The 27,552-nt window shown below is 43.0% G+C and overlaps 1 protein-coding gene across 1 annotated transcript in view; it reads left to right on the plus strand.

Annotated features, from left to right (window-relative positions):
• Positions 1–27,552, plus strand: part of shprh (SNF2 histone linker PHD RING helicase) — a 110,064-nt gene continuing 82,512 nt past the window's right edge. Inside the window, exons 1-6 of the mRNA XM_078541786.1 lie at positions 1–487; positions 2,593–2,787; positions 6,361–6,995; positions 13,247–13,376; positions 21,453–21,668; positions 24,603–24,681. Coding sequence (XP_078397912.1) covers positions 6,390–6,995; positions 13,247–13,376; positions 21,453–21,668; positions 24,603–24,681 — 1,031 coding nt within the window. The 5' untranslated portion in view covers positions 1–487; positions 2,593–2,787; positions 6,361–6,389. The remainder of the gene's footprint in view (positions 488–2,592; positions 2,788–6,360; positions 6,996–13,246; positions 13,377–21,452; positions 21,669–24,602; positions 24,682–27,552) is intronic.

Raw genomic sequence — 27,552 nt, forward strand, 5'->3', positions numbered from 1 at the left:
GGATCAGTCCCCGGCTGTTTGGGGGATTTATTGTTGTGGGTTGTTGCTGTTTAATTTAAAACCTTAATCTATGGGACTAAGCGGTGAGTGACATCGATTCATACCATTAGCGTGAGTATGAAGTCCACTATTGATGGGGAGCACTTTGGTGCTTGAGTCACAAAATTGTGGGTTTAAATCCCACTCCAGAGACTCGAACGCAGTAATCCAGGCTGATACTCCGGTGCAGGACTCAGGGAGTGCGGCACTGTCGGAGGTGCCGTCTTCCTGATAAAATGTTCATCTGCTACTCTCTCAGATGAACATAAAATATCCCACCGACTGCACTCTTCGATGAAGAGCCGGGAGTTCTCTCCGGTGTCTTGGCCAATATTTATCCTTCAATCAGCATCACCAAAAAAAATCAGATTATCTGGTTGTGATCTCATTGCTATTTCTGGGACATTGCTGTGTGCAAATTGGCTGCAACACTTCCTACCTTACAACAGTGAGTAACCTTTTTGTAAGGTTGTCTATAAAGTCACTTTGTGATGTCCTAAGGTTTAACGGTGCTATATATCTTTTAGTATTTGTAATATCTATTTTGGTGCCTGTGTAATATGTTATTAGTTTAAAACTGTAAGTCTTATTATTAATAATGCAAATTCTGTTGGTTTGTATATTGATTAATAGACCTTTGTAGTGTTAGACTCTGTGTAATATCCATTACAATTAGTGTTAGCTCTGGCTCAGTGATGGTTATCACACTCAAGACTCGAGCACATAATCCAGGCTGTACCGAGGGATTGTTTCACTGTTGGAGGTGCAGTCCTTTGGATAAGACAAGAATGCATCTTTCTGATGAGACTGACACCCTGTGGCACTGTTCAGTTAAGAGCAGGGGAATTCGCTCTTTGTCCAAGCCAATATTTATCTCTGAACCAACAACAACAGATTATTCAATTCCTCTGCTGTTCGGGATGTGCTGTATGCAGATTGGCTGCTGTATTTACTTACAAAACAACAGTGATTACACTTTAGAAGTATTCACTTGGCTTGTAAAATGCTCTGGGATGTACCAAGAAAGTAAAAGTTGCTATATAAATGTAATTTTGATCTGAGTGTAATTTCTAGGAAATTCCCCACACCTGATGTTAAACTGACAGATGTGTGGTTTTCTGGTTTCTCCTGAATAATCAATAATTAATCCAAAGACATAATTCTGAAATCGAGAAAGCTTTGGGAAATCTGCAATTTTCTCGTCCATTTGTTTTAATCACAATTTAGCATAAGTTAATTTATTTTATTCAAACATTACTTCAAGTTTAATTTATCCAAATTTCTAGCAGTTGATATGCAACTGATAGGATGACACAAAGATTGGCCAGATGGTTAACAGAGAGGTTGAGTGTCTTGTGCTACAGGAAAATATAGACGGGATGGTCAAATGGGCAGATAAGTGGCAGATGGAATTTAACCCTGAAAAGTGGGAGGTGATACACTTTGGAAGGAGTAATTTGACAAGGAAGTATTCAATGAACAGCATGGCACTAGGAAGTTCTGAGGAACAAAGGGACCTTGGCATGTGTGTCCATAGATCTCTGAAGGCAGAGGAGCATGTTAGTGGGGTGGTGAAAAAGGCATATGGGACACTTGCCTTTATCAATCGAGGCATAGATTACAAAAGTAGGGAGGTCATGTTGGAGTTGTATAGAACCTTGGTGAGGCCACAGCTGGAGTACTGTGTGCAGTTCTGGTCGTCACATTATAGGAAGGACGTGATTGCACGGGAGGGGGTGCAGAGGAGATTCACCAGGATGTTGCCTGGGATGAAACATTTAAGTTATGAAGAGAGGTTGGATAGACTTGGGTTGTTTTCGTTGGAGCAGAGAAGACAGAGGCGACCTGATCGAGGTGTACAAGATTATGAGGGGCATGGACAGGGTGGATAGGGAGCAGCTATTACCCTTAGTTGAAGGGTCAGTCACAAGGGGGCATAAGTTCAAGGTGAGGGTCAGGAGGTTTAGGGGGGATGTAAGGAAAAACTTTTTTACCCAGAGGGTGGTGACGGTCTGGAATGCACTGCCTGGGAGGGTGGTGGAGGTGGGTTGCCTCACATCCTTTAAAAAGTACCTGGATGAGCACTTGGCACGTCATAATATTCAAGGCTATGGGCCAAGTGCTGATAAATGAGATTAGGTAGGTAGGTAAGGTGTTTATCACCAATTGGTGCAGACTCGATGGGCCGAAGGGCCTCTTCTGCACTGTGATTCTGTGAAACCAACCCCACAGTCACTAACACCAATCTCCTCTTGTCTGTGAAACCAATTTCAGGTTAATTCTTTTCTTTCTCTAATTGATTTTTTATGTGTGTTTATATTAATTGCCATTTAAATTTATGAATTGAAATTTGACCACATGGAAATTCCTTAGGAAAAAGACAATGGAAGCAAGCCAGCCACAGTTACAGTAACTTCATAAAAAATTAATCTGCTGTTTTGTACCCTCTGTCCTGCCTGTTCTATTAAGATAAGGTTTCTAATCAAAAATGATGATGAGAAATAATTTCAGCAAAACCTGTGCTTGAATTTAACATAATTTTTTTCCCCACAGTTTTCACTCTTAACAGCTGCATGGCGATGATGCTGTCTGAGTGCGCTTCGTGGCTATGGGTTTCCAGTACGCATCAATAGGATTCTCTCACTGCAGTCGGGAGTGTCTATCCCCACCATGCAACAGGATTTCTGAGATTCTTTGTTTTTCCAACTGATTTCTAATAAGCCGGGGAGCAATTCTGTTTCAATTTAAGTACGTTTAAACTATTGAAGCTGTAATTAGTTGCTTAACTTATTAAGAACTGCTTAACATTATGAGAGAGAGATAAAGATGAAACTCATAGTTGTTTAATCTACAAAATACCCAAGGTTAAAAGGTTTTTGATTTAAATTGTCCCCTTTTGAGCACCAAATCCTGCTTTGGTGCCTTATGTATGTTGGAGAACATGATTTTTTTTAATGCAAGAGAGAATTTTGAATTAGCAGAAGTAGGCTGAATGATGAAATGTTCAGCCAAACTGTTTCAGTACAGCTACAGCACTGGCATCTACCTGGCAATGTGGAAAATTGCCCAGGTATGTCCTACATGCAAAAAGCAGGACAAATCCAACCGAGCCCATCAGTCTACTCTCGATCATCAGTAAAGTGGCACTAGTTTAGCAGTAACCTGCTCACTGACGTTCAGTTTGGGTTCTGCCAACTCAGCTCCTGACTTCATTACAGCCTTGGTTCAAAGATGGACAAAAGAGCTCCTGAGGTGAGGTGAGAGTGACGGTCCTTGACATCAAGGCAGCATTTGACTGAGTGTGCATCAAGGAGCCCCAGCGAAACTGGAGTCAATGGGAATTGGGGGGAAAACTCTCCACTGCTTGGATTCATATCTAGCACAAAGGAAGATGGTTGTATTTGTTGGAGGTCAATCATCTCAGTTCCGGAACATCACTGCAGGAGTTCCTCAGGGTAGTGGCCTCGGTCCAACCATCTTCAGCTCCTTCATCAACGATCCTTCCTTCCATTGTAAGGTCAGAAGTGGAGATGTTCGCTGATGATTGCACAATGTTCTGCACCATTTGCAACTCCTCAGATACTGAAGCAGTCCATGTCCAAATGCAGCAAGACCTGGACAATATCCAGTCTTGGGCTGACAAGTCGTAAGTAACATTGTGCCAAGCAAAGACCATCTCCAACAAGAGAGAATCTAACTATCGCCCCTTGACATTCAAAAGCATTACCATTACTGAATCCCCCACTATCAACAACCTGGGGGTTAACATTGACCAGAAACTGAACTCAACAAGCCATATAAATACCGTGGCTACAGGAGCAAGTCAGAGGCTAGGAATTCTGCAGTGGGTAACTCAGCTCATGACTCCCCAAAGCCTGTCCGCCATCTACAAGGCACAAGTTAGGAGTGTGATGGAATACTCCCCACTTGCCTGGCTGAGTGCAGCTCCAACAACACTCAAGAAGTTCGACACCACCTAGGACAAAGCAGCCCGCTCGATTGGCACAATTTGCAAACCACAAATGTCCATTCCCTCCACCACCGACACACAGTGGCAGCAGTGTGTACCATTTACAAGATGCACTGCAGGAACTCACCAAGGCTCATTAGGCAGCACCTTCCAAACCCACAACTGTTAACGTCTAGAAGGACAAGGGCAGCAGTCACATGGGAACACCAGTACCTGGAAGTTTCCCTCCAAGCCACTCACCATCCTGACTTGGAAATATAAAGCCGTTCATTCACTGTCCCTGGGTCAAAATCCTAGAACTCCCTCTCTAACAGCACTGTTGGTGTATCTACAGCATATGGACTGCAGCGATTCAAGAAGGCAGCTCTCCACCACCTTCTCAGGGGCAATTAGGGATGGGCAATAAATGTTGGGCTAGCCGGCGATGCTCAGATCCCATGAATGATGAAAAAAACTACCTCAGTGAAACAAACCAATTAGCAGAAGTTCTACTTTCTTGTGTGTATGGTAACTTGTGGTGTCCCAAAAGAATCTATGGTGGGCCCTTAACTATTCACTATATTTACTAATGCCTTAGACACAATAGAGAGTCATATATTTAAACTTGCTGATGACAAAAATTGTTGGCATATTAAGTAGTGTAGATTGTAGCATAAAATTATAAAGAGCCATTGATAGATTTAAGTTAAACTGTGGCAAATGGATTTCAACACATTTGGGGTGGGGTCATGCACATTCTGGCCTAAGAAAAGATAGCTCTGAGTATTACTTTAATGAGAAAAGCTGGGAACAGTGAATGTCCAAAGTGACTTAAGGGTCCATGTATATAGAACATAAATGTAGTTGTCAGGTACAAAAAATTAATCAAAAGGCAACAAGAGGGCTAGAATACAAAGGGGAGGAAGTTTTTGCTACAGTTATACAAGCCCTGATTAAACCACATCTCGAGTACTGAATACCAGTCTGAACATTGGAATTTCAAAGGCCTTGGAGGGAGTGTGGTGCAGATTCACCAGAATAATAACTTGGCTCGAAGGGTTAAATTATAAGGAGGGATTACATGGGCTTGTACTCCCTTGAATATAGAAGGTTAAATGGTGTTTTGATTGAGGGCTTTAGGATTTTTGGAAGGAATTGATCGGGTAAACAGAGGAAACGTTTATCCCACTGATGGGAAGCCTAGGATAAGAGGATATAATCATAAAATCTGCGACAGTCCATTCAGAAGTGAAGTTAGGAAATACTCATTCATGCAAAGGGTGGTAGACTCTCCAGTAACAGTGGATGCTAGCTCAATTAATGATTTTTAAACCTGAAATCAATGGATTTTTGCTAGCCAAGGGTATTAAGGATAATGGAACCAAGGTGGGTAAATGGAGTTAAGGTACAGATCAACCAACTTCATAGTCATTGACCAAGTGAAATTTATAATGCGGATGCACTTAAGGGGAAGCTAGATGAGCACATGGGGGTGAAAGGAACAGAAAGATCTGCTGATTGGGCTATATGAAGAGCGATGGGATAGGGCCCGTGTGGAGCACAAACAGTGGTATGGACCGGTTGGGCTGAATGGCCTGATTCTGTGCTGCACAGTCAATGTAATTTGCTCAATGTTTCAATTTATTTTCATAAAAGATGAATGAGTTGTGATACTTTGCTTTCTATAAATGTTACTGTTGATCTAGATCAGCTACTTTTTCTGTCAATCATGACGAGCCTGGTCCCTCATCCTTTTGTTTCCAAGATGTATATATGTTATATAGATGTTTGTTTCCATTTGTTAAGCTTTAAGTCCTTTCCAATTTGAATGAATACTCACACTACTAGCACTTTGTAAGCCCTAGGTCCTAGCAGTCAAACTGAAAAAGTTAAAAGTTTGAAAATTAATTAAATTTGAAAAAAGGGAACAATCTGAGCTAACTTATTTTTTCTAAGATAAATTTTAAGTATTTGCACAATTGGCACTAAGAAAATAACAGTCAACTTGTTTGTAGGCATAAGAAACCCAGAATATACCTCGAGGCATTACTTACCTCAGATCGAAAGCTTCCAAAGTGATCATCATCAGGCTTTTATATAAACAAAATCAATTGCAGCGCACACTTGTGGGCCCTTTCACTCAACCGCAAGGCTTACAAGCTGGTGCCACATTTTGGGACCCTCCCATTGCCAAGGCAAGTAGATGCAATTGAGATACAGATCAATGTTGACCTAACTGAATAGCTAAACAGGCTTGAGGAGCTGAATGGTTTTCTGCTGCTCTTTTCCTAACTAAAGGTTCAGAGCAATGCAAATGCTTCACGCAAACTTTTTACTGGGAGCACCATTCATATTCTTATTTTTTGTTGCAGCTGTGTACCTGCACAAAACTCCCAGTACAATGAGCAACAGAAGGAAGCGCACAGCCCCAGTGCGGGTAGATGAGGAAACAAAGAAAAAGCTGAGCTGGAACATGTGCGATGACTTGAAGGAGCCACATCCATTTGAAGCATTGGATGACAGCAATAATCCCTCAGCTGTGGACCTGAGTTTCCCAGGACACGGACAGGCAGACACACTGCTGGATAGCAGTTTAAAACTTGATGAGCCGTTGACTATCTCTGCTGTGTCTGAGGTCGATGATGGAGAAAGTCCCCTTCTGTCAAGTACCACCACCCAGCTCAGCCTTGCTGTCTCCCCAGTCCCCTCGGGTGAAGAGTGGCGAGCACTGCTGGATGAGTTCACTCTCCAACTTCCATCAGGGCAAGTATTTCCAGAGAAGCTCTGTTCTCTTAATATATGCCTGATGAAGACCAGTGTTGATGATCAGTTGCAAGTCTCAGTCAAGAGCAAATGTGGCGATTCTGAGAGTGATGGCCATGAAGAATTCATGGGCTGTGTAAGAACTTCACTCAGTTATAAGGTGCTGGAGGACATAACGTGGCTTCAAAAAAAGAACGTACTTGGATTGTTCCAAAAAGACATTGAAGACTGTCAAACACTGAAGGTATTTAGCTATTTTAATAAAATGTTGTCTTGACCATTGAGTCTTCTTCCTGATTAGTTAAGTTTTTTTTCTCCTTTCCTATTGGTGATTTTCTGGTTTTGCTACCCACCGAACACTAACAAATGTTGAGGCAGAAGCTCTCAAAGTGGTGGAAAGGAAATCTTTTTTTTCTCCCTGACATCTGATTTGCTCAGTATCTCCACCATGAAACATTGAAACGTGAAATTAGAGTGAACCAGACATAAAGCTCAAAAACCAGGTGTCAATGACAAATACCAGTGTTTTTATTAGATAGAGGTACAATCCAGTTCATTCACTCCAGTCCATAATTCCCACTAACAGCTATCTGCATCAGGAAAAGGTGCTGAATGCCATTACTGTAGGAGCCAATTAGAAAGGTATTTCTTTTAACGTATTAATTGTGCCGACTATTTTATGCAGTTAAAAAAGTATTGATTTAAAAAGCTCTGTCTATTTCACACAAAGTTGGATCTTCAACCCGTTTCAATCAGCTTTTCAAGCATCCAGAAGTGAGACATTTTGCAGAAGCCTTACTAACAGCGTTCTTCTACCATCACCTGCCCTTACTTCCTGCTGTTAGCTGCTTATTTGCTGGGACGTATAACATGAGCTATGTCCCTTTGGTGCAATGAACTAAGTTAGTGAAAACAGGGTTTCGAGCAGAAGTAAACCTCAGCAGCATGTAGAAGTATTACAGAGAGAACTGTGGACACTGATGAAACAGTTTACAATGACATTGTCTACAATGCAGAGTTAGTGACATATCATCTAATTAACAATATACCACTGAAGTGTAACCTTATCATGGGCAACCTTCCAAGCCAGTTTTGCTCTGCTTTTATTCTACAGCAAAACTCTGCTGCTTGTATCCTAACTCACACCAAATTTTCATTTCCCTATCAACCCTGTACTCACTGACCCATGGTGGCTCCCAGTTTGACAATGCCTTAATTTTTAAATTCTCATGCTTGTTTTCAAATCCCTCCATAACTTCACCCCTTTCCTATCTCTGTAACTTTCTCCAACTCTCTACTCTTCTCTAATCCTGGCTCTTGCACATTTCTGATTTTCATTGCTTCATCATTGGCGGCCATGCTTTCAGCTGTCTAGGTGCTCCCTAAAGCTCTGCACCTATTCATCTCTCCTTAAAATCAATTTGACCATTAGCCACTTGTCCTAATAACTTCTAATGTGGCTTAATGCAAACTTTATTTTGAAATATTCCTGTAAAGTGTCTTGTGATTTTTTACCACAGTGAAGTACTAAGAACACAGGAACAGACCACTTGGCCCCTACAGGTCCATGCTGCTGTTTATGCACCACATGACGCTCCTCCAAATCTTATTCATTCTAATGCTATCAACATATCCTTCCACTCCTTTCTCCCTCAAGTACTTACCTAGCGTGGTGGTGTGTTACAGTTCACTTGGGGAGTCCGAGTTGCTGTGGCAACATGCACATTTACATGCATGCTTTAGACTGGAACTACAGATAGTGATGGTAGAGACTCCCAGCTTTCTTTCCATGACATGACTGACCAGAAATCTCTCGCTCTTTTACTGCCTGCCACTGGCGTGTGCTGAAAGGATTTTCAGGTTGACGCTCAACCTGTTTGGCCACGTTATGAATGCACTTTCCTTGGCCATCAAGACCAGGAGTGGATTCGAACCTGAAGCTTCTGGCTCAGAGGCAGGGACGCTACCTACTATGCCACAGGACCTCCTTATATGTACTTTTCTAGCTTTCCTTAAATGCATCTATGCTATTCTGAACTAAGCCTATGGTAGTGAGTTCCAAATACTCACCACTCTTTGGGTATGACATTTCTTCTGAATTCCCTGAAGGCACTAGATAAATGAAAGTTGTTGTTTTAGTGTTGGATTCTGCACAACCATTATGCAGATTCCTGCCCCTACTGCTTGATCCATGGGCTGACTACAGTCACACCTTGGCTGCAGTTTGCACCCTACCCTGCTCACATCCTCACTCCTGCTTGCTCTTGCTTGGAAGCAATACTCTGAGAGATGCATTTAGTCATTCTCGAAAGTGCGATTAAATTCTACAACCGCATTGGGTTAACTTGTTCAAAATAATAAACTGAACAATTGCTGATCATGTTGTCTCAAGCACTTCAATACACTGTGCACTTAGCCTTAAGACTAGAAATATAGTAAGAAAGAAGGAGTTCTATTTATATAACACCTTTCATAATCTCAGGCTGTCCCAATCATTTTGTGAATTATTTTAAATCAATCTCCTCCAGTTACTGACCTTCTTGCCACTGGAAACAGTTGCTCCATATCAATTCTATCAAAATCCCTCATAATTTTGAACATTTTAAATACAACTGAAGTCGCTCATCCCTGGTACCGTTCTGATAAGTCTCCTGTTTATCCTTTCCACGGTCCTGACATCGTTCCTAAAGCATGGTGCCCAGAAGTGGACCCAATATTCTAGCTGGGACTGAACCAGTCAATAAAATTTGAACACAGAAAGAGTTTCTTTTTCGCTGTTTGAAAAAAAGAGACTTATACATTAATTCTTCAGTTAATGTTGTAGTTGAGTTCTTGAAAAGTGCAACGTTAAATGAAACAACGTTAAGTGAATCAGATGTTCCCATTATAACCAATGTAAAAGTTAGATTCTGTAAGATGTTTCCCGTTGGAAAAGAACGTTAAAACATTATACCCTGTAAGTTTAAGCACGCGACATTGCTAGATTCCTATGTTCATAAATGAAGTAACTTGTAAAATAAAGTACATTAAAAGATATAAAATAAATATGCTAACTTTTTCTACTTACCTCTGACTCGCCACCGACCGTGCTTCCCGACCTCCTGACTCGCCACCGATCATGCTCCCTGTCTCTCTAACTCGCCACCGATCGTGCTCCCTGTCTCTCTAACTCGCCACCGATTGTGCTCCCTGTCTCTCTAACTCTCCACCGATCGTGCTCCCTGTCTCTCTAACTCGCCACCGATCATGCTCCCTGTCTCTCTAACTCGCCACCGATCGTGCTCCCTGTCTCTCTAACTCGCCACCGATCGTGCTCCCTGTCTCTCTAACTCTCCACCGATCGTGCTCCCTGTCTCTCTAACTCGCCACCGATCGTGCTCCCTGTCTCTCTAACTCGCCACCGATCAAGCTCCCTGTCTCTCTAACTCACCACCGATCATGCTCCCTGTCTCTCTGACTCACCACCGATCATGCTCCCTATCTCTCTAACTCACCACCGATCATACTCCCTGTCTCTCTAACTCGCCACCGATCGTGCTCCCTGTCTCTCTAACGCGCCACCGATCGTGCTCCCTGTCTCTCTAACTCACCACCGATCGTGCTCCCTGTCTCTCTAACTCGCCACTGATCGTGCTCCCTGTCTCTCTAACTCGCCACCGATCATACTCCCTGTCTCTCTAACTCACCACCGATCGTGCTCCCTGTCTCTCTAACTCACCACCGATCGTGCTCCCTGTCTCTCTAAGTCGCCACCGATTGTGCTCCCTGTCTCTAACTCACCACCGATCGTGCTTCCTGTCTCTCTAACTCGCCACCGATCATGCTCCCTGTCTCTCTAACTCGCCACCGATCACGCTCCCTATCTCTCTAACTCGCCACCGATCATACTCCCTGTCAATCTAACTCGCCACCGATCGTGCTCCCTGTCTCTCTAACTCACCACTGATCATGCTCCCTGTCTCTCTAACTCGCCACTGATCATGCTCCCTGTCTCTCTAACTCGCCACTGATCATGCTCCCTGTCTCTCTAACTCGCCACCAATCATGCTCCCTGTCTCTCTAACTCACCACCGATCATGCTCCCTGTCTATTTAACTCTCCACCGATCGTGCTCCCTGTCTTTCTAACTCACCACCGATCGTGCTCCCTGTCTCTGACTCACCACCGATCACGCTCCCTGTCTCTCTAACTCGCCACCGATCATGCTCCCTGTCTCTCTAACTCGCCACCGATCATACTCCCTGTCTCTCTAACTCACCACCGATTGTGCTCCCTGTCTCTCTAACTCACCACCGATCGTGCTCCCTGTCTCTGACTCACCACCGATCACACTCCCTGTCTCTCTAACTCACCACCGATTGTGCTCCCTGTCTCTAACTCACCACCGATCGTGCTTCCTGTCTCTCTAACTCGCCACCGATCATGCTCCCTGTCTCTCTAACTCGCCACCGATCACGCTCCCTGTCTCTCTAACTCGCCACCGATCATACTCCCTGTCAGTCTAACTCGCCACCGATCGTGCTCCCTGTCTCTCTAACTCACCACTGATCATGCTCCCTGTCTCTCTAACTCGCCACTGATCATGCTCCCTGTCTCTCTAACTCGCCACCAATCATGCTCCCTGTCTCTCTAACTCGCCACCGATCACGCTCCCTATCTCTCTAACTCTCCACCGATCGTGCTCCCTGCCTCTCTAACTCACCACCGATCGTGCTCCCTGTCTCTCTAACTCGCCACCGATCATGCTCCCTGTCTCTCTAACTCACCAACGATCACGCTCCCTGTCTCTCTAACTCGCCACCGATCATGCTCCCTGACTCTCTAACTTGCCACCGATCATACTCCCTGTCTCTCTAACTCACCACCGATCGTGCTCCCTGTCTCTCTAACTCACCACCGATCACGCTCCCTGTCTCTCTAACTCACCACCGATCACACTCCCTGTCTCTCTAACTCACCACCGATCATGCTGCCTGTCTCTCTAACTCGCCACCGATCATGCTCCCTGTCTCTCTAACTCGCCACCGATCGTGCTCCCTGTCTCTCTAACTCGCCACCGATCACGCTCCCTGTCTCTCTAACTCGCCACCGATCACGCTCCCTGTCTCTCTAACTCGCCACCGATCACGCTCCCTGTCTCTCTAACTCGCCACCGACCGTGCTTCCCGATCTCCTGACTCGCCACCGACCGTGCTCCCTGTCTCTCTAACTCGCCACCGATCATGCTCCCTGTCTCTCTAACTCACCACTGATCACGCTCCCTGTCTCTCTACCTCACCACCGATCGTGCTCCCTGTCTCTCTAACTCACCACCGATCGTGCTCCCTGTCTCTCTAACTCACCACCGATCACGCTCCCTGTCTCTCTAACTCACCACTGATCACGCTCCCTTTCTCTCTGACTCGCCACCGATCATGCTCCCTGTCTCTCTAACTCGCCACCGATCATGCTTCCCGACCCTCTGACTCACCACCGATCATGCTCCCTGTCTCTCTAACTCGCCACCGATCATGCTTCCCGACCCTCTGACTCACCACCGATCATACTCCCTGTCTCTCTAACTCACCACCGATCGTGCTCCCTGTCTCTCTAACTCACCACCGATCACGCTCCCTGTCTCTCTGAGTCGCCACCGACCATGCTTCCCGACGATCTAACTCGCCACCGATCATGCTCCCTGACCCTCTGGCTTGCCACTGATCGCGGTCACTGACCCTCCTCGGCACTGACCGTGCTCCCGGACCCTCTGGCTCACCTCCAATCATGCTCTGGACCCTCTACCTTGCCTCCGATCGTGCTGTCCAACCCTCTGGATCACCACCGATCGTGCTCCCTGTACCACTAGCTCACCACCAACTGTGCTCCCAGCGAAATGACGTTGAAACGAAGCTCCTGACTCTAAATGCGAATACCAGCCTCATTAACTGACCGACGTTAAATTGAAACAACTTAAAACTTAGCCAAGACTTACTGCTTTTCACAACCACCAGATGTTTCAAAGAGCTTTACAGCCAATGAAGCACTTTATTAAGTGTAGTCACTGTTGTAATGTTAGAAAGACGGCAGCCAATTTGTGCACAGCAAGCTCCCACAAACAGCAACGTGATAATGACCAGATAATCTGTTTTTGTGATGTTGATTGAGAGATAAATATTGTCCAGGACATAGGGGCTAACTCCCCTCCTCATCTTTGAAATAGTGCCATGGGATCTTTTGCATCCACCAGAGCAGCAGATGGGGCCTCAGTTTCATCTCTCATCTGAAAGAAGGCACCTCCAACAGTGCAGCGCTTCTTCAGTACTGCACAGGAGCGTCAACCTAGATTTTTGTAGCTCTGGAGTGGAACTTAAACCCAGAACCTTGTATTTCATAGGTGAGAGTGCTACCAACTGAACCAGTTACTTGGTTCAGACACTTACATTTATATTATATTGACAATGTCTTACTTGGTTATTTCACTTGTAACTTACAAATCCTTTTTGTTTTGCTCTGTAGATCGGTATATATCTTCTTGAGTCTGGTTTGGGAAAACCAGAGTTCCTGAGTGAAGGAAGCTGCAGGATCAGAAAGACAAATGCATTGATGCAGAAACTCATAGAATACATTTATGACTTAACAGCCCCAGGTATAATTTTCAAAGTAAAAATAAAACAGAATCAATCTGGTTTGAGAGCTGTTGAAGTCAGCTTATTTTGTAATTCATTTCCTTATTTTCTCCCTTGTAGTACTACTAGCTGCTGCACCTTTCTTCACTGTTTACCTCATCCTGGGGTCAATAATGCCATTCTTGATGCTCCTAGAACTGATGTGCATCAAAAAGGAAGGACTTACATTTCTCTAGCAGCTTTTCGTGACCCCTGGATGTCACAAAACGCCTCACAGTCAATGACGTACATTTGAAATGCAGTCACTGTTGTAATATAAGAAATGTGGCAGCCAAATTGTGCTCAGCAAGGCCTTGCAAAGAGCAGTGTGATAATGATCCGATGATTTGCTTTTTTGTAATGTTGATTAAGGGAAAACTGTTGGCCAGGACACTGGAGATGAATTGCCTCTCCTTTGAAATAGTGCTATGTGATCTTTTGTGCACTTGGGAGAACAGGACCTTGGTTAAATATCTCATCCTCATCTGTCTTAAAAGGGAGACCTCTTATTTTTAAATTAGTGTCCCCTAGTTCTAATCTCCCCCACAAGAGGAAACATCCTTCCAGTATCCACCCTATCAAGTCCTCTCATATATGTTTCAATAAGATCACCTCTCGTTTTTCTAAACTCTTACGGGTATAGGCCCAACTAGTTCGACCTTTCTTCATAAGATAAGCCCTTCATCCCAGGAATGAGTCAAGTGAACCTTCTCTGAACTGCTTCTAATGAATTAATACCCTTTTTCAAATAAGGAGATCAAACTGTACACAGTACACAGTATCCCAGATGTGCTGTCATGCTGCAGTAAAACTTCCTTGCAATAAATGCCAACATTCTATTTGCTTTCATAATTACCTGCTGTACCTTCATAAGAACTTCTTGTGATTCATGGACCAGGACAATCAGATCCCTCTGTACACCTAATTCTACAATCTCTTCACATTTAAATAGTATACTGCTTTTCTATTCTTGTATCCTGCTGTAGTCTCCTTAATAATGGATTCTAGCAATTTCCCTATTACAAATGTTAGGCTAACTGGCCTGTGGTTCCCTGCTTTCTGCCTCCCTCCTTTCTTGAATAAAGGTGTCACATTTGCTATTTTCTAAACCGCTGGGACCCTTACTGAATGTAAGGAATTTTGGAAGATTATAACCAATGCCTCTACTATCTCTGCAGCCACGTCTTTAAGACCCTAGAATGCAGGCCATCAGGTTTGAGGGACTCGTCAGCCTTTAGACCTAATTGTTTTTCCCAGCACTTTTCCCTGGTGTTGGTGATTGTTTTAAGTTCCTCCTTCCCTTTCACCTCTTGGTTTTCAAATATCTTTGGGAAGTTTTTGAAGTCTTCTACAGTGAAGGTAGATGCAAAATACCTATTCAATGCTTTCGAAATTTCCTGTTTTCCATTATTAATTCCCCAGACTCACTCTCTAGAGGACCAACACTTACTTTATTTACTGTTTTCCTTTTCAAGTGCTTGTAGACATTCTTACTATCTGTTTTTATATTACTAGCTAGCTTTCTCTCATACTCTTCTTTCTCCTTTTTTTTAAGTCACTCTTTGCTGGTTCTTAAAATCTGTCCAATCTTCTGACCTTCCACTAGCCTTCACAAAATTGTGCAGCAGGGGTTGTCAACCTGTTCTTTAATGAGACCTACTTCTGCTTAATGAAAAAGATCCCAAGCTACTATAACATATATTGAGAATATATGGATTGATAAGGGTACATATTAAGTTATTACAGTTGAATTACAAAAATATATATTTAAAATAAAGAAAATTGATTATTAACCTTTATTTCAATGTGAAACTTGACATTGCATGGTGTCCACCAGTGCTGTGTAATCTGGTGTGTATCCTGAGAGGGAAACATCTGATAGAGTCATTCAGATGCTCGTCGGTCAGGCATATGCGAAATTTGCATTTGATGAAGTTCATGTCGGAAAAGGCGGATTCGCAAAAATAGGTGGAACCAAACAGGGAAGCACTTTCATTGCTGCTGTGTGGATGTTACGGTACTTTTCGGTTTTGATGAGACTCTAGAAATTAGTGGCAGGTTGCCTTGATTTCAACTGAATGTCATTTTGAAGGCTGAGAATCTCCATTTCCATAGTGACACAATCAAGTTTAAACAGCACACTAATTTGTTCAGAAATGTCATTAGCATCTACTTGTCAGGAGATGACTGTACTTGGCAATGTCCAGGAGCCCAGCAGCAGCTTTATTTTCTGCACAGTATTTGGTGCACAGAAGGAAAATGTTGCATTTTCCTCTTCTGCACTTGCTGTACCAAAAGGTTAAGTTTCGACTTGAAAGCTTTCACTGCACAAATCATGTTGGCAATTGTCTTCTCATTCCCTTGCAATTCACAGTTCAGGGTGTTCAATTTCTCTGTCACACCTGTTAGAAATGCCAAATCAAACAGCCTTGTAATGCTTACCTTCAGCGAGTAGTGAGAGGGAGGAACTGAAAGAAATCAGTATTAGTAGGGAATGGTGTTGGGGAAATTGATGGGATTGAAGGCCGATAAATCCCCGGGGTCTGATAATCTACATCCCAGAGTACTTAAGGAAGTGGCCCTAGAAATAGTGGGTGCATTGGAGGTCATCTTCTGAGATTCTATAGACTCTGGAACAGTTCCTACAGATTGGAGGGTAGCAAATGTAACCCCACTATTTAAAAAAGGAGGCAGAGAGAAAACAGGGATTTATCGACCAGTCAGCCTAACGTTGGTAGTGGGGAAAATTCCAGAACTCATTATAAAAGATTTAATAGTTGAGCATGTGGAAAACAGTGGCAGAATCAGATAGAGTCAGCATGGATTTATGAAAGGGAAACTTGCTTGACAAATCTGCTGGAATTTTTCGAGGATGTAACTAGTAGAGTTGATGAGGGGGAGCCACTGGATGTGGTTTATTTGGACTTTCAGCAGGCTTTCGACAAAGTCCCACATAAGAGATTGGCATGTAAAATTAAAGCGCATGGGATTGGGGGTAGTGTACTGAGATGGATAGAAAACTGGTTGGCAGACAGGAAACAAAGAGTAGGAATAAACGGGTATTTTTCTGAATGGCAGGCAGTGACTAGTGGGGTACCGCAGAGATTGGTGCTGGGACCCCAGTTATTCACAATGTACATTAATGATTTAGATGAGGGAATTAAATGTAATATCTCCAAATTTGCAGATGACACTAAGCTGGGTGGGAGGGTGAGCTGTGAGGAGGATGCAGAGATGCTTCAGTGTGATTTGGACAAGCTGAGTGAGTGGGCAAATGCATGGCAGATGCAGTATAATGTGGATAAATGTGAGGCTATCCATTTTGGTAGCAAAAACAGAAAGGCAGATTATTATCTGAATGGATATAAATTGAGAGAGGGGAATGTGCAACGAGACCTGGGTGTCCTTGTACACCAGTCGCTGAAGGTAAGCATGCAGGTGCAGCAGGCGGTAAAGAAGGCAAGTGGTATGTTGGCCTTCATAGCCGGAGGATTCGAGTACAGGAACAGGGATGTCTTGCTGCAATTGTACAGGGCCTTGGTGAGACCACACCTGGAATATTGTGTGCAGTTTTGGTCTCCTTATCTGAGGAAGAATGTACTTGCTATAGAGGGAGTGTGGCGAAGGTTTACCCAACTGATTCCTGGAGTGGCGGGACTGACATATGAGGAGAGATTGAGTTGATTAGGATTATATTCACTGGAGTTCAGAAGAATGAGGGGGGATCTCATAGAAACCTATAAAATTCTGACAGGACTAGATAGGGTAGATGCAGGAAGGATGTTCCCAATGGTGGGGGAGTCCAGAACCAGGGTCACAGTCTGAGGATATGGGGTAGACCATTTAAGACTGAGATGAGGAGAAATTTCTTCAGCCAGAGAGTGGTGAGCCTGTGGAATTCGTTACCACAGAAAGTAGTTGAGATCAAAACATTGTATGTTTTCAAGAAGGAGTTAGATATAGCTCTTGGGGCGAAAGGGATCAAAGGATATGGGGAGAAAGTGGGAGCAGGCTATTGAGTTGGATGATCAGCTACGATCATAATGAATGGCCTACTCCTGCTCCTTGTTTCTATGTTTCTATGTTTGATAATTGGGTGGTTTCTTGACTCCATGGATACTTTGATTTCTGGCAAGAGTGAAAGAAATCGATGCAGTATTTTTCCCTGCTAAGCCGCCAGATTTCAGTGTGTAGCAAAAGATCACCATACTAGGCTGACAGTTCATTGAGAAATGACTTTAAACTTTGGTGCTGTTTGGCCTTTGCACGAATCGAATTAATAATTCTAACAATAGGAGAGATAACGTCATCAAACCCCATTACTTTGGCACAAATTGGCTGTTGATGGATGAGGCAGTGGTAGTTCAAGAAACGAAGGAAATCGGGGTCTGCTTTACAACTTGCAATGAAACTGGCATGACGCCGTCATTGCTGGTGCGCCATTGGTTGTTATTGCCACTAGCTTCTCCAATGGCACATTGTTTTTTGCAAAATAATCTATGACCTTGTTGTAGACATCAACTACCTTGGTTGTGGATTTCAGAGCAACAATGTCAAGGGTTCCTCTTTAACGGTGAAGTCTTCAAACACCATTCGAATGAACACTACCAACTGGGCAGTATTGCTTGTGTCAACCAATACATCACATTGAATAGAAAACCTCTAGCATGTACTTAAATCCCACTCTAGCTGCTCCATCTTGTTGGCCGATAATGCAGATTCCCTTCTTGCCATTGTGTTCGCTCCTAACTGCATGTTTGAAATGGTAGAGATAATTTTAGGGCTGTTTTTGAAATTCTTTGAATAAGGACTCAGACATCAGAGTCATCACGCCCTTCACAAGCTATAAATGTTGCCTTGTTCTTGGTCAAATAATGAGCAACTTTGAAAGATGCCTCTGTTGCAGCATTAGCTTTCTTGGTTGGTTTCATAAAAAAAGATTGCTGTCTCTACACTGCAGCTTTTAGCTCACTTACCTTTTGTGACTGCAGATACTTCATGTCGGAAAGTGCCTCTTAAAATGCTTGTGCACAGTTGCAAAATACCTCTCAACATTACTCTTTAACCCCACTGCAACTCTCACACTACAGATTAAACAGACACACTTGTTTTTAATGCTTGAAAACAAAAAATCATTTTCCCACTCTTGATTGAAATAGTGCATCTTTTGCCTATTTTGGGATGGACCTGCCTCTGCATCCATGATGTCAACAAAGGTGGATTATTTTTCCTGCCACGCACTAGCTAGCAGAGTTGTGCTAGTACAGATGGTCCTCGACTTATGTCAATCCTCACTTGGGCAGGTCACAATTGCTACCCATGTTATTACTTATAATGATCGGACCCGCACTTGCGGCATGACACTGACTCAGCTCTGGTGTTGTTTACAAAAGTTGGAAAATTAGTTAGTTTGCGGTGGAAAAGTAATTATGTGGCTTGAATGCTGTAATGGGCAAATCTTAATGCGAGCTACTCATTGGCAGATGGCGAGCTACCAGTTGCATGCGATCAATGTGTTGGTGACCCCTGTTGTACAGTGCTTTTTTCAATTTGATATCATCCTTAACTTCCTTATTTAGCCGTGGATGATGCATCCTTCTCAAAGAGCCTTTCTTTCTCATTGGGATAAATCTTTGCTGAATGTTATTAAATATCTCTTTAAAAGTCTGCCATTGCATCTCTTCTGTCCTATCTTTTAATCTGGTTTCCCAGTTCATTTTAGTCAACTCTACCTTCCTATCCTACTTTCATTTAGGATTAAAGCACTAGTCTTTGACCCACACTTCTTACCTCCAAACTGAATGTGAAATGCTATCATTTTATGATCGCTGTTGCCTAGAGGCTCCTTTACTATGAGGTTATTGATTAATCCTGTCTAATTGCACATCAACACGTTTAGAAAAGCCTAGTTCCCTGGTTGGCTCTCGAAAGTACTGCCCCAAATACACTCTTATGAACTAATTTTCCAGGCTACCTTTGCCGATCTGATTCACGCAATCTACATGAAGATTAAAGTAACCCATGAGAATTGCAGTACCTTACACGCCCCATTTATTTCTTCCTATATACTCTGTCCTACAGTGTGACTATTGTTAGGGGGCCTATAAACTACTCCCACAAGTAATGCCTTAATGTCTCAGAAATTTGTGTTTGTTACACTTTCTATTCTGATCTTAATTCCTAAACCTATCAAATGCAAAGAGTTTGGTTTTTCTGTAGTGAGGCAATCCCGGAACTCAAATCCGATTGGCTTTGTGATAATGGTCTGGATTTTAAGTAACACACTGACCTTGCATCCAGTACTCCCTCAGTACTGCACTGAGAGTACATTCCGAGATTTCGGTAAATCCCTGGAGTGGGATTTGAACACATAACCTCCTGATTTGGAGGCAAGCATACTACCCGCTGAGCCACAGCTGATGAGGGTAGTTTAAGCAGCTGTCTGTACAAACCTACAAACACCTGATCAAAAAGTTTAACTATCTCTTGAATAACACTGAAATTTTTGCCATCGCTGCATGCCCAGAAACAATTTCAGATTATCATTGCTCCTTATCTGAAGAACTGCTCCCTGAGAGGAACATAGGAATAGAAGTAGGCCATTTAACCCTTGAGGCTGTCCTGACATTCAGTCAGATCTTGAGAAATCCTGAACTTGTTTATCAATTTGTATCAATGTCCTCTTATACTGCCAAAATTTAACTTGAATTAGTGCCCAGTTTTCTTGGATACCTTTACATAACAGTGTAAGCATGTGAAAGGACAAATAGAATCATGGAATTGGTACAGCACAGAGGCCTTTCAGCTCCAAGTGTCCATGCTGTCTCTCTGCAAGAACAACTCAGCTAGTCCTGCTCACCTGCCCTTTCCCCATAGCCCATTTGTTCTCTTCTTGTCCAATTCCCTTTTGAAAATCACAGTTGATTCTACCTCCGCCACACTTTCAAGCAGTGCATTGCATGTCCTAATCATGTGCTGCGTAAAGAAAGCTTTGCCTCATGTCACCGTTGCTTTTTTTGCAATCATCTTAAATCAGTCTTCTCTGCTTCTTGACCCTTCTACCAACGGAAACAGTTTCTCCCTTTCTACTCTGTTTAGATCCCTCATGATTTTGAACGCCCTTCTCAACCTTTTCTAAGGAGAACAACCTCAGCTTGTTCAACCTATCTTCTTAACTGAAGTGTCTCATCCCTGGAACCAATCTCTTAATCTTTTTCTGCACGCTCTCTAAAGCCTTGACATCCTTCAAAAAGCGTAGTCACCAGAATTGAACACTACTCCAGTTGAGGCTGAACCAGTGTTTTATAAAAGGTTCAACATAACTTCCTTTCTTTGTATTCCGTACCTCTATTTATAAATCTCAGGATTCTATGTTCTTTTTTAAACACTTTTTCAACCCGCCCTGCCACCTTCAACAATTTGTGCACATACACCCAGGGTCTCTCTGTTCCTGCACCCCCTTTAGAATTGTCCTCTTTAGATTATATCGCCTCTCCTTGCTCTTCCTACCAAAATGTATCACTTTACACTTATCTGTATTAAATTTCATCTGCCACATGCCCAGCTTGTCTATGTCCTCTTGAAATTTATCACTCTCCTCCTTAAAGTTTTAAACTGTGCCCTGTACACAAAGTCGAGGTCGTTAATATAGATCAAGTAAAGCAGTGGTCTTAGTACCAAACCCTATGGAACCCCACCATATTGCATCCTCCAGTCTGAAAAACAACTATTTACCACTACTCTTTGTTTCCTGTCACTCAGCCAACTTTATATCCAAGCTGCCACTGTGCCTTTTATTCCATGGGCTTCAACTTCGCTGGCACACCTGTTATGTGGCACTTCATCAAACATGAATGAATCTGCAAAACCACAAATAATCAAAATTTAGGAAACAATATGAACTGTTACTCTCTGAAATATTGAGTACTACCTGGAGTTCACTAAAGATTTTTACAACTCAAGAGCTGTTGGTACGTTTGTGTGCTGCTGTCTTTTTCTTCCATTCTTAGCTGGTAATTCTCTCAAATAATGTGAATATTTTCTGTACTTTTTTTAAGAGGTCACAAATGTCACAGAAGAAGCCGATAAAGAGCGGGAAAGGGAGAATGTTGAAGAACTTTATGATTTTGTACGGCATGCACATCAGCAGGAAAGTCTGTGCATTGAGAAGGTTCAGCACCCTCTGCTTGTCCCAACACTCAGACCGTATCAGTGCCACGCTGTCAGTTGGATGCTTCAGAGAGAGAAGTATAGTGCCGGCCCTTCCTCAAGCAGTAAGTTTGAACTAGAAATTGGTGAACATCAGCTTGTCACCCAAACACCATTTTCGGACTGAAGACAGATCTCTTTTTGAGGGTGAAAATTATTATTAGCTTACCAATGATAATATTCATTATTTTTCAAACTTGATGGTTTGAAATGTATCTTAAAATTAAAAGTGTTGAGGTGGTCCTACCATCTTGTCACTGGGCTGAGGTGCTTCCAACTTGGCTATGCAACCTAATGCCTTAACAGATTAAGCTCTACTGACTAGTCATGCAGCAGGCTGGTACCAGTGCTTTGTGCTGCTAAGTGGTATGATTTTTACCTGGTCAAACTCCAGCAGTCTCCCTCAGCGCAATTTGAGCTCATTTGGCCCAATTGGTCTCATTTTCCTTCACCTGATCCTATTAGGATAATTTATTATTTTCTGTCTCGTGTGCTTATCTAGGCTCCCCTTAAATGTATTTGCACTATTCGCCTCAACTACTCCATGAGGTAGCAAATTCCACCCTCTGAGTAAAGAAGTTTCTCCTGTATTCCCTATTGGATTTATTAGTGACTATCTTACATTTATGGGCCATAATTCTGGACTTGTTCCCCAAGTGGAAACAGCATCTACATCTACTATATCAAACCCCTTCAAAATTTTAAGGACCTCTATCATGTCATCTCTCAACCTTCCCTTTCGTAGAGAAAGGAGCCCAGCCTGTTCCGTCTTTCCTGATAGCAGGACTGAGAAGTTATAACTGTCATCCTTGTAAATCTTTGTCTGCACCATCCTCAAAGAGTGAATCCATGTAATGCCCGGTTATTTGCTATTTCTAATTAACACAGTTGTATATGTTTCCCCTCGCAGCAAAACCATATATCATTTTTGGAATAAAAACAGAAAATGCTTGAAGCATTCAGCAGGCAAGATTTGTGGAGAGGAAAACAGAATTAGTATTTCAGACCGATGATCTTTCGTCAGAACAGGCCATGTGGACTCCGTTAACAGTTGCCAAAGTGGAGAACATAGCTTAGTCCCTTCGCATGAAATGAGGGTGATTGGCAACTCTTAATGAGGGATATGATTTTTCAACTTTTTACCAGATTTCCCTTTTTTTGCTTTTACCACTCAGTTTTTTCAATGGCTTTCAAGCCCGTACCCCCAGTTTTGATTAATAAAACCAGGGATGAGGAATTTCTACCATTTGGCGGATTTCTGACATTGACGTTTTGGAAATCCGCCATTTTAAATATATGATCCAACTTTGGGACTGGTACGGGCTTAAAACAATTGCAACTCTACTGTCAGTCAATGAGAGCAGGAACTAACTGCAGAGCTGTGATTGGAGGAGCAGCCAGCATAGGAGAGATGGAGCTGCAGTCAGAGATTCTGTGTCTCCCACTCTGGCTGCTCCAGCCCCTCCAATCATAGGTTCCTACCCTCCTATTCCTGCAGCTCCTCCAGAGAAAAAACCTGTGATTGGCAGAACAACAAGGGAGGGAGGGAACCTGTGATTTAAGGAGCTGAAGCAGTGTTCTGGCTGCTCCTGTAGCCACCATGCAGTAGACTTTCAGCTGCACTGTCACTAATTATTCAACATTTTCTGGGAACCAAGGAGAAGAACCTAGAAAAGAAAGGAGGAGTCTCTGTCAGAAACAAGGCTGGAGCAGTGGGTGTTTATTCCCAACTCTGCTCCATATATACTCCCAAAATCCCAAACCTGGCTGTGCTCCCATGTCGGATTGGGCATGGCACTGGCTCGACCTATTCAGGACCCGGGCACTACCCATGGGCCCGGTGATGGAAAGGGCCACACTCCCCTGCTCACCAGGATCTGACCCCCCACGGCCCAAGTGACGCAGGCCGAGGAGGAGCTGCACCCGCCCACTGACAGCAGGGGCAGTGGCAGCGATGAGGAGCCGAGGTGGAGCAAGGTGGGCAAGGTGGAGAAATCCAGGTGGGGATCAGTGCATGGACCTGGGTGGGGAGGTAGGGAAGGGTTGAGTGAATGAGGGGTGGGTAGGGAGGGAGAGCTAGCTGAGTCGTTGTAGGTGGGGATGGAGGGCATGAGTGAGTGAGGGGGAAGGGGTTTGAGTTATTTCTTCAAATGCTGCTGAAATAATGCACCAGAAAGTCCCATTTCAAAGCAAATATTTAAAAGGTCTCCCACTGTGGGAGGGAGTGGTGTGCACAACCACCCCCCCAACCCCTTGGTAGTCTTGCCCCCTCACAGGCTCATCCATTTGCAGTTTTTTTCTTTGACCCAATCACATCGCTATTTACTAGATAAGTGTCTACAAAAGAGTTGGGGACAGTCGCTAAATACATCCTGTTCATTCCATGACATGATTTTCACTTAAGTTTTAGGTTTAAGATAGTAATTAAATATTGGTAATACTGAACGGTGTCGTAGTGCCATTGTGTGTCACCGCCAGTGAACAGTACCTTGGAGCCAATCTGTGTCAGCACCATTATCTGACCCAAGCAGCCATTGACACCCTTGGTGGTCTGCTTTTGAAATCTGCTTCGATGTGCCCGGGAATCCAATCGAGCCCCAGTCTTAAACCTTCGATGTCCCTCACTCTATTAGGAATTAAGCTGTTGAAAACTTGGTCACCTTCTGTTGATCAACAGCTATTACTATTCTACACGGCATTCAAAGTGCGACTGACACCAGCATGTGTGCAAACAAGCGATGCACATCCTGTAAGGCCTGGGGAGTATCAAGGTATGTTATGCATCGATCCAGGCACTATAATGGGAAGGTTGAAAGAGTGGATTTCAGTTGCAAGAATAGATGTGAAAATATCATCACATTTACTGACTGCGTAAAATGCAGGTGGAGGGCCTCTAATCCATTCTTTGTAATTCTTCACCCTCATTCTTTGCCATTCAACTCCATCATAATGTTCAATGTAACAATGCAGTTTAAAAAAATACAACTGTTTCCTTGCAGAAAGTGCCCTCCACGTGTTATGGAAAGAAATCGCCACAAAGGATGAGAAAAACTTATATTACAACCCCTACACTGGCTGGTGGGTATATTTTACTCTTTAGAAACACCTTATGGTACTGAGATCAAATTTGTTGGCCTAGGAGTGCTGGCAGTTGGGGTCTAGTATTTAGAGTTTTTTTATGGCGGGTTTTGTTCTGTAAAAAATAAAGCAATTTAAAACAATTTATTCTCATCTAAGGCCCAATCACATTGTTTACCGAGTTTAGAGTTTAGAGGGGACTGCATCATGCCTTGGGTTTTTTTTTTCTGCTACCAGTAGTAGCTTTGCTGTTTCTTGCCCCCAGTCTGTGTCTCATTTACCCTCCCTACCCAGAGACTTGAGCACATAATCTCAGCTGACAGCCCCAATGCAGTACTGAGGGGATGTTGCACTGTCAGAGATGCTGACTTTCGGATGAGATGCTAATCCAAGGCCTCAGCTGCCCTTTTGTGTGCATGTAAAAGATCCCATGATGCTAATTTGAAAATGAGCAGGGTGTTCTCTCCAGTGTCCTGGCCAATATTTATCCCTCAACCAACATCGTCAGAACAGATTATCTACTTATTGTCTCACTGCTGTTTGTGGGACCTTGCTGTGTGCAAATTGGCTATTGCATTTCCTATCTTGCAGCAGTGCCTACACTTCAAAAGAGTACTTCACTTTGGGATGTCCGGAGGGCATGAAAGGAGCTATAGTGATGTGATAAAAACAAATTGCTGTCAGACAGCATCTATGTAGGGAGTGATGCAGTTAATGTTTCAGGTCAATGATCTCTCATCAGAACTGGGAAAGAATAGAGCTCTGACAGCTTTTAACCAGACACAGAGGTAGGGAGAGGGGGAGGGGAGGAAAGAACAAAAGTGAAAGTCTGTGATAGGGTGGAAGGCAGGAGAAATTAAATGACAAAGGGATGTGGTGCAAGGCAAAAGGGGTAGTAACGGGACAAGTAAAGAAATAAAAGATGGATCCAGCGGAGATGTAAATGCGAATAATTCATTCTTTCTCTTTCCTCCTTTTACTCTCTCTTTCTTTTTCATTCTCCTTTTTCTTTTTGTCCTTTTCTTTCTCTCTATTGCTGTGTCACTATCATTAATCTTTCTGTTTATCCCTCTCTTACACTTATGAACTGCTTCTAGTGTTCCCTCCCCTTTGTATCTTTGGTGACCTCTTTTAACTGTTGCTACTGTTGAGTCATGGGTTTGTTTGATCTCTCAATGATGAGAACTTGAGACTTGTATGTTTAAACATGAACCATTTATTGTTAATTTTTAAATATTTACAGATCCCAGGTTACTATCGTGCATGGTGCTGCTACCACATTTCACCAGCTGCTTCTAGAATGTTCTGTCTGAGCCTAGTACCATGTTACTGTATACATCATGCAGTGGGTGATGCTATTCTCCAGTCACACGTTAGTCCTTGCTCTGCTGAGCAACTTTACATCACAATGGCATGCAGGCACATACAACATCATACATCCCCCTTTCTTCTCAAAAGAAAACTCTCCTACCTTCCAATGGAGTATAACTAATTACAATGCAATCTTTCTTTGTTATCCCATCTCCTCTGCCTCAAGTCTCTGATTTTATAAATTCAGATGGTCTTGGGGCTTGACAGTTCTTCCACATCTTGGTCTGCCCCATTTGGAGGAATGGTAGTATTACTCTCTCTTTCTGGTACTTTGTTATCTCCATTTGATTCTCTTTTGGAGCTCCTTTGAGTTGTGTTTCTCTTTATTAACAACTCATCTACTTTCTTCGGACACTGTGGGTTTGTCCCATTCCTTCCGAAGGGAATGTGCACTCCGTTCATTCCTAGAATGGACTCGAATTTTCTTTTTCCGTGGTGTCTGCCATGTTCTTGCTGGATGTATACATTTCGCAAAATGAACTTTAATTTCCACTTGTTTTACAATTTCAGCCAAAAATCTGTTTACTGCTTTATTTTCAGATTGTTTTGCAAGCCTATGAATCTTTTCATTCAGCTCAATGGTTCTCAGTATGCCTGAGACATACAGTGATTTTTCTTCTCGTTCCTTGTACTTCAGTTTCGGATTTACATTTTTTGATCTTATTTCTGTCTTCTTTTTCCTCTGTCTGCAACTTAACTTTGTCCTTGTCTTTCATTTTGGTTTCACTGTTGGTCAGGTCTGTCTCTGGTGAAGTCTAACTTGTTTCAGTTCTGTAATTGTGCTACTCAGGGCTTCATTATCCACTCGCAGCTTGGAAAGTTCTATGGCTTTTCCTTCCAATGTCTCCTTATTTTCATTCAGCTGTTTCTTCAGCCCTTCAATCTGTTTCATGTAGCTTTCAGCTTCCTCCTGGAATATGGAATATTGCTCAGACTTCTCTGCCAACTGCTTCTTCAGTTTGTTCAGAGTGATGTTAAATTCATTTTGCTTCTCTTCAAAATTTTCCAGAGGAATAAACTTTGTCCTGAGGGATTCTTGAGCATGTGAAGGTTCTCCAAAAGGTTTTCCTTTTCTTTGCGAAGCTTGCTTGCTTGATCTTGACCTTTCCTGTAATTCAGTAGAGTCTTCAAATTTCTTCTGCTGTGCTTCCATTCTGCTGTTTAAGATAGCCTTCATTTCTTCATGTTGCTGAATGATTATGCATTTCTTTTGCATTTGATCTTGAAGGACAATCAACTGTTTTTTCAATGGATTATTTTCTTGTTGACCTCATGCCACCATACTCTGGGCTTCAATACATCGTTTTGTTGCAACTGATAGTTCCAATGCATCTTTTTCTGAAGTAATATTCAATGCTCTTTTTAGCTTCTCATGTTTTCCCATGGCTACATATTGATTCTGCATAGAATCTTTCAGGGTCGAAACTTCTTTGCGTGCCTTTTCTGCCTGCTGTTTTACCTGGCTGCACATCTGGTTGAGTTTTTCCATCTCCCGCTTTG

The sequence above is a fragment of the Cetorhinus maximus genome, chromosome 5 (assembly GCF_964194155.1).
Source record: "Cetorhinus maximus chromosome 5, sCetMax3.hap1.1, whole genome shotgun sequence".
Lineage (NCBI taxonomy): Eukaryota > Metazoa > Chordata > Chondrichthyes > Lamniformes > Cetorhinidae > Cetorhinus > Cetorhinus maximus.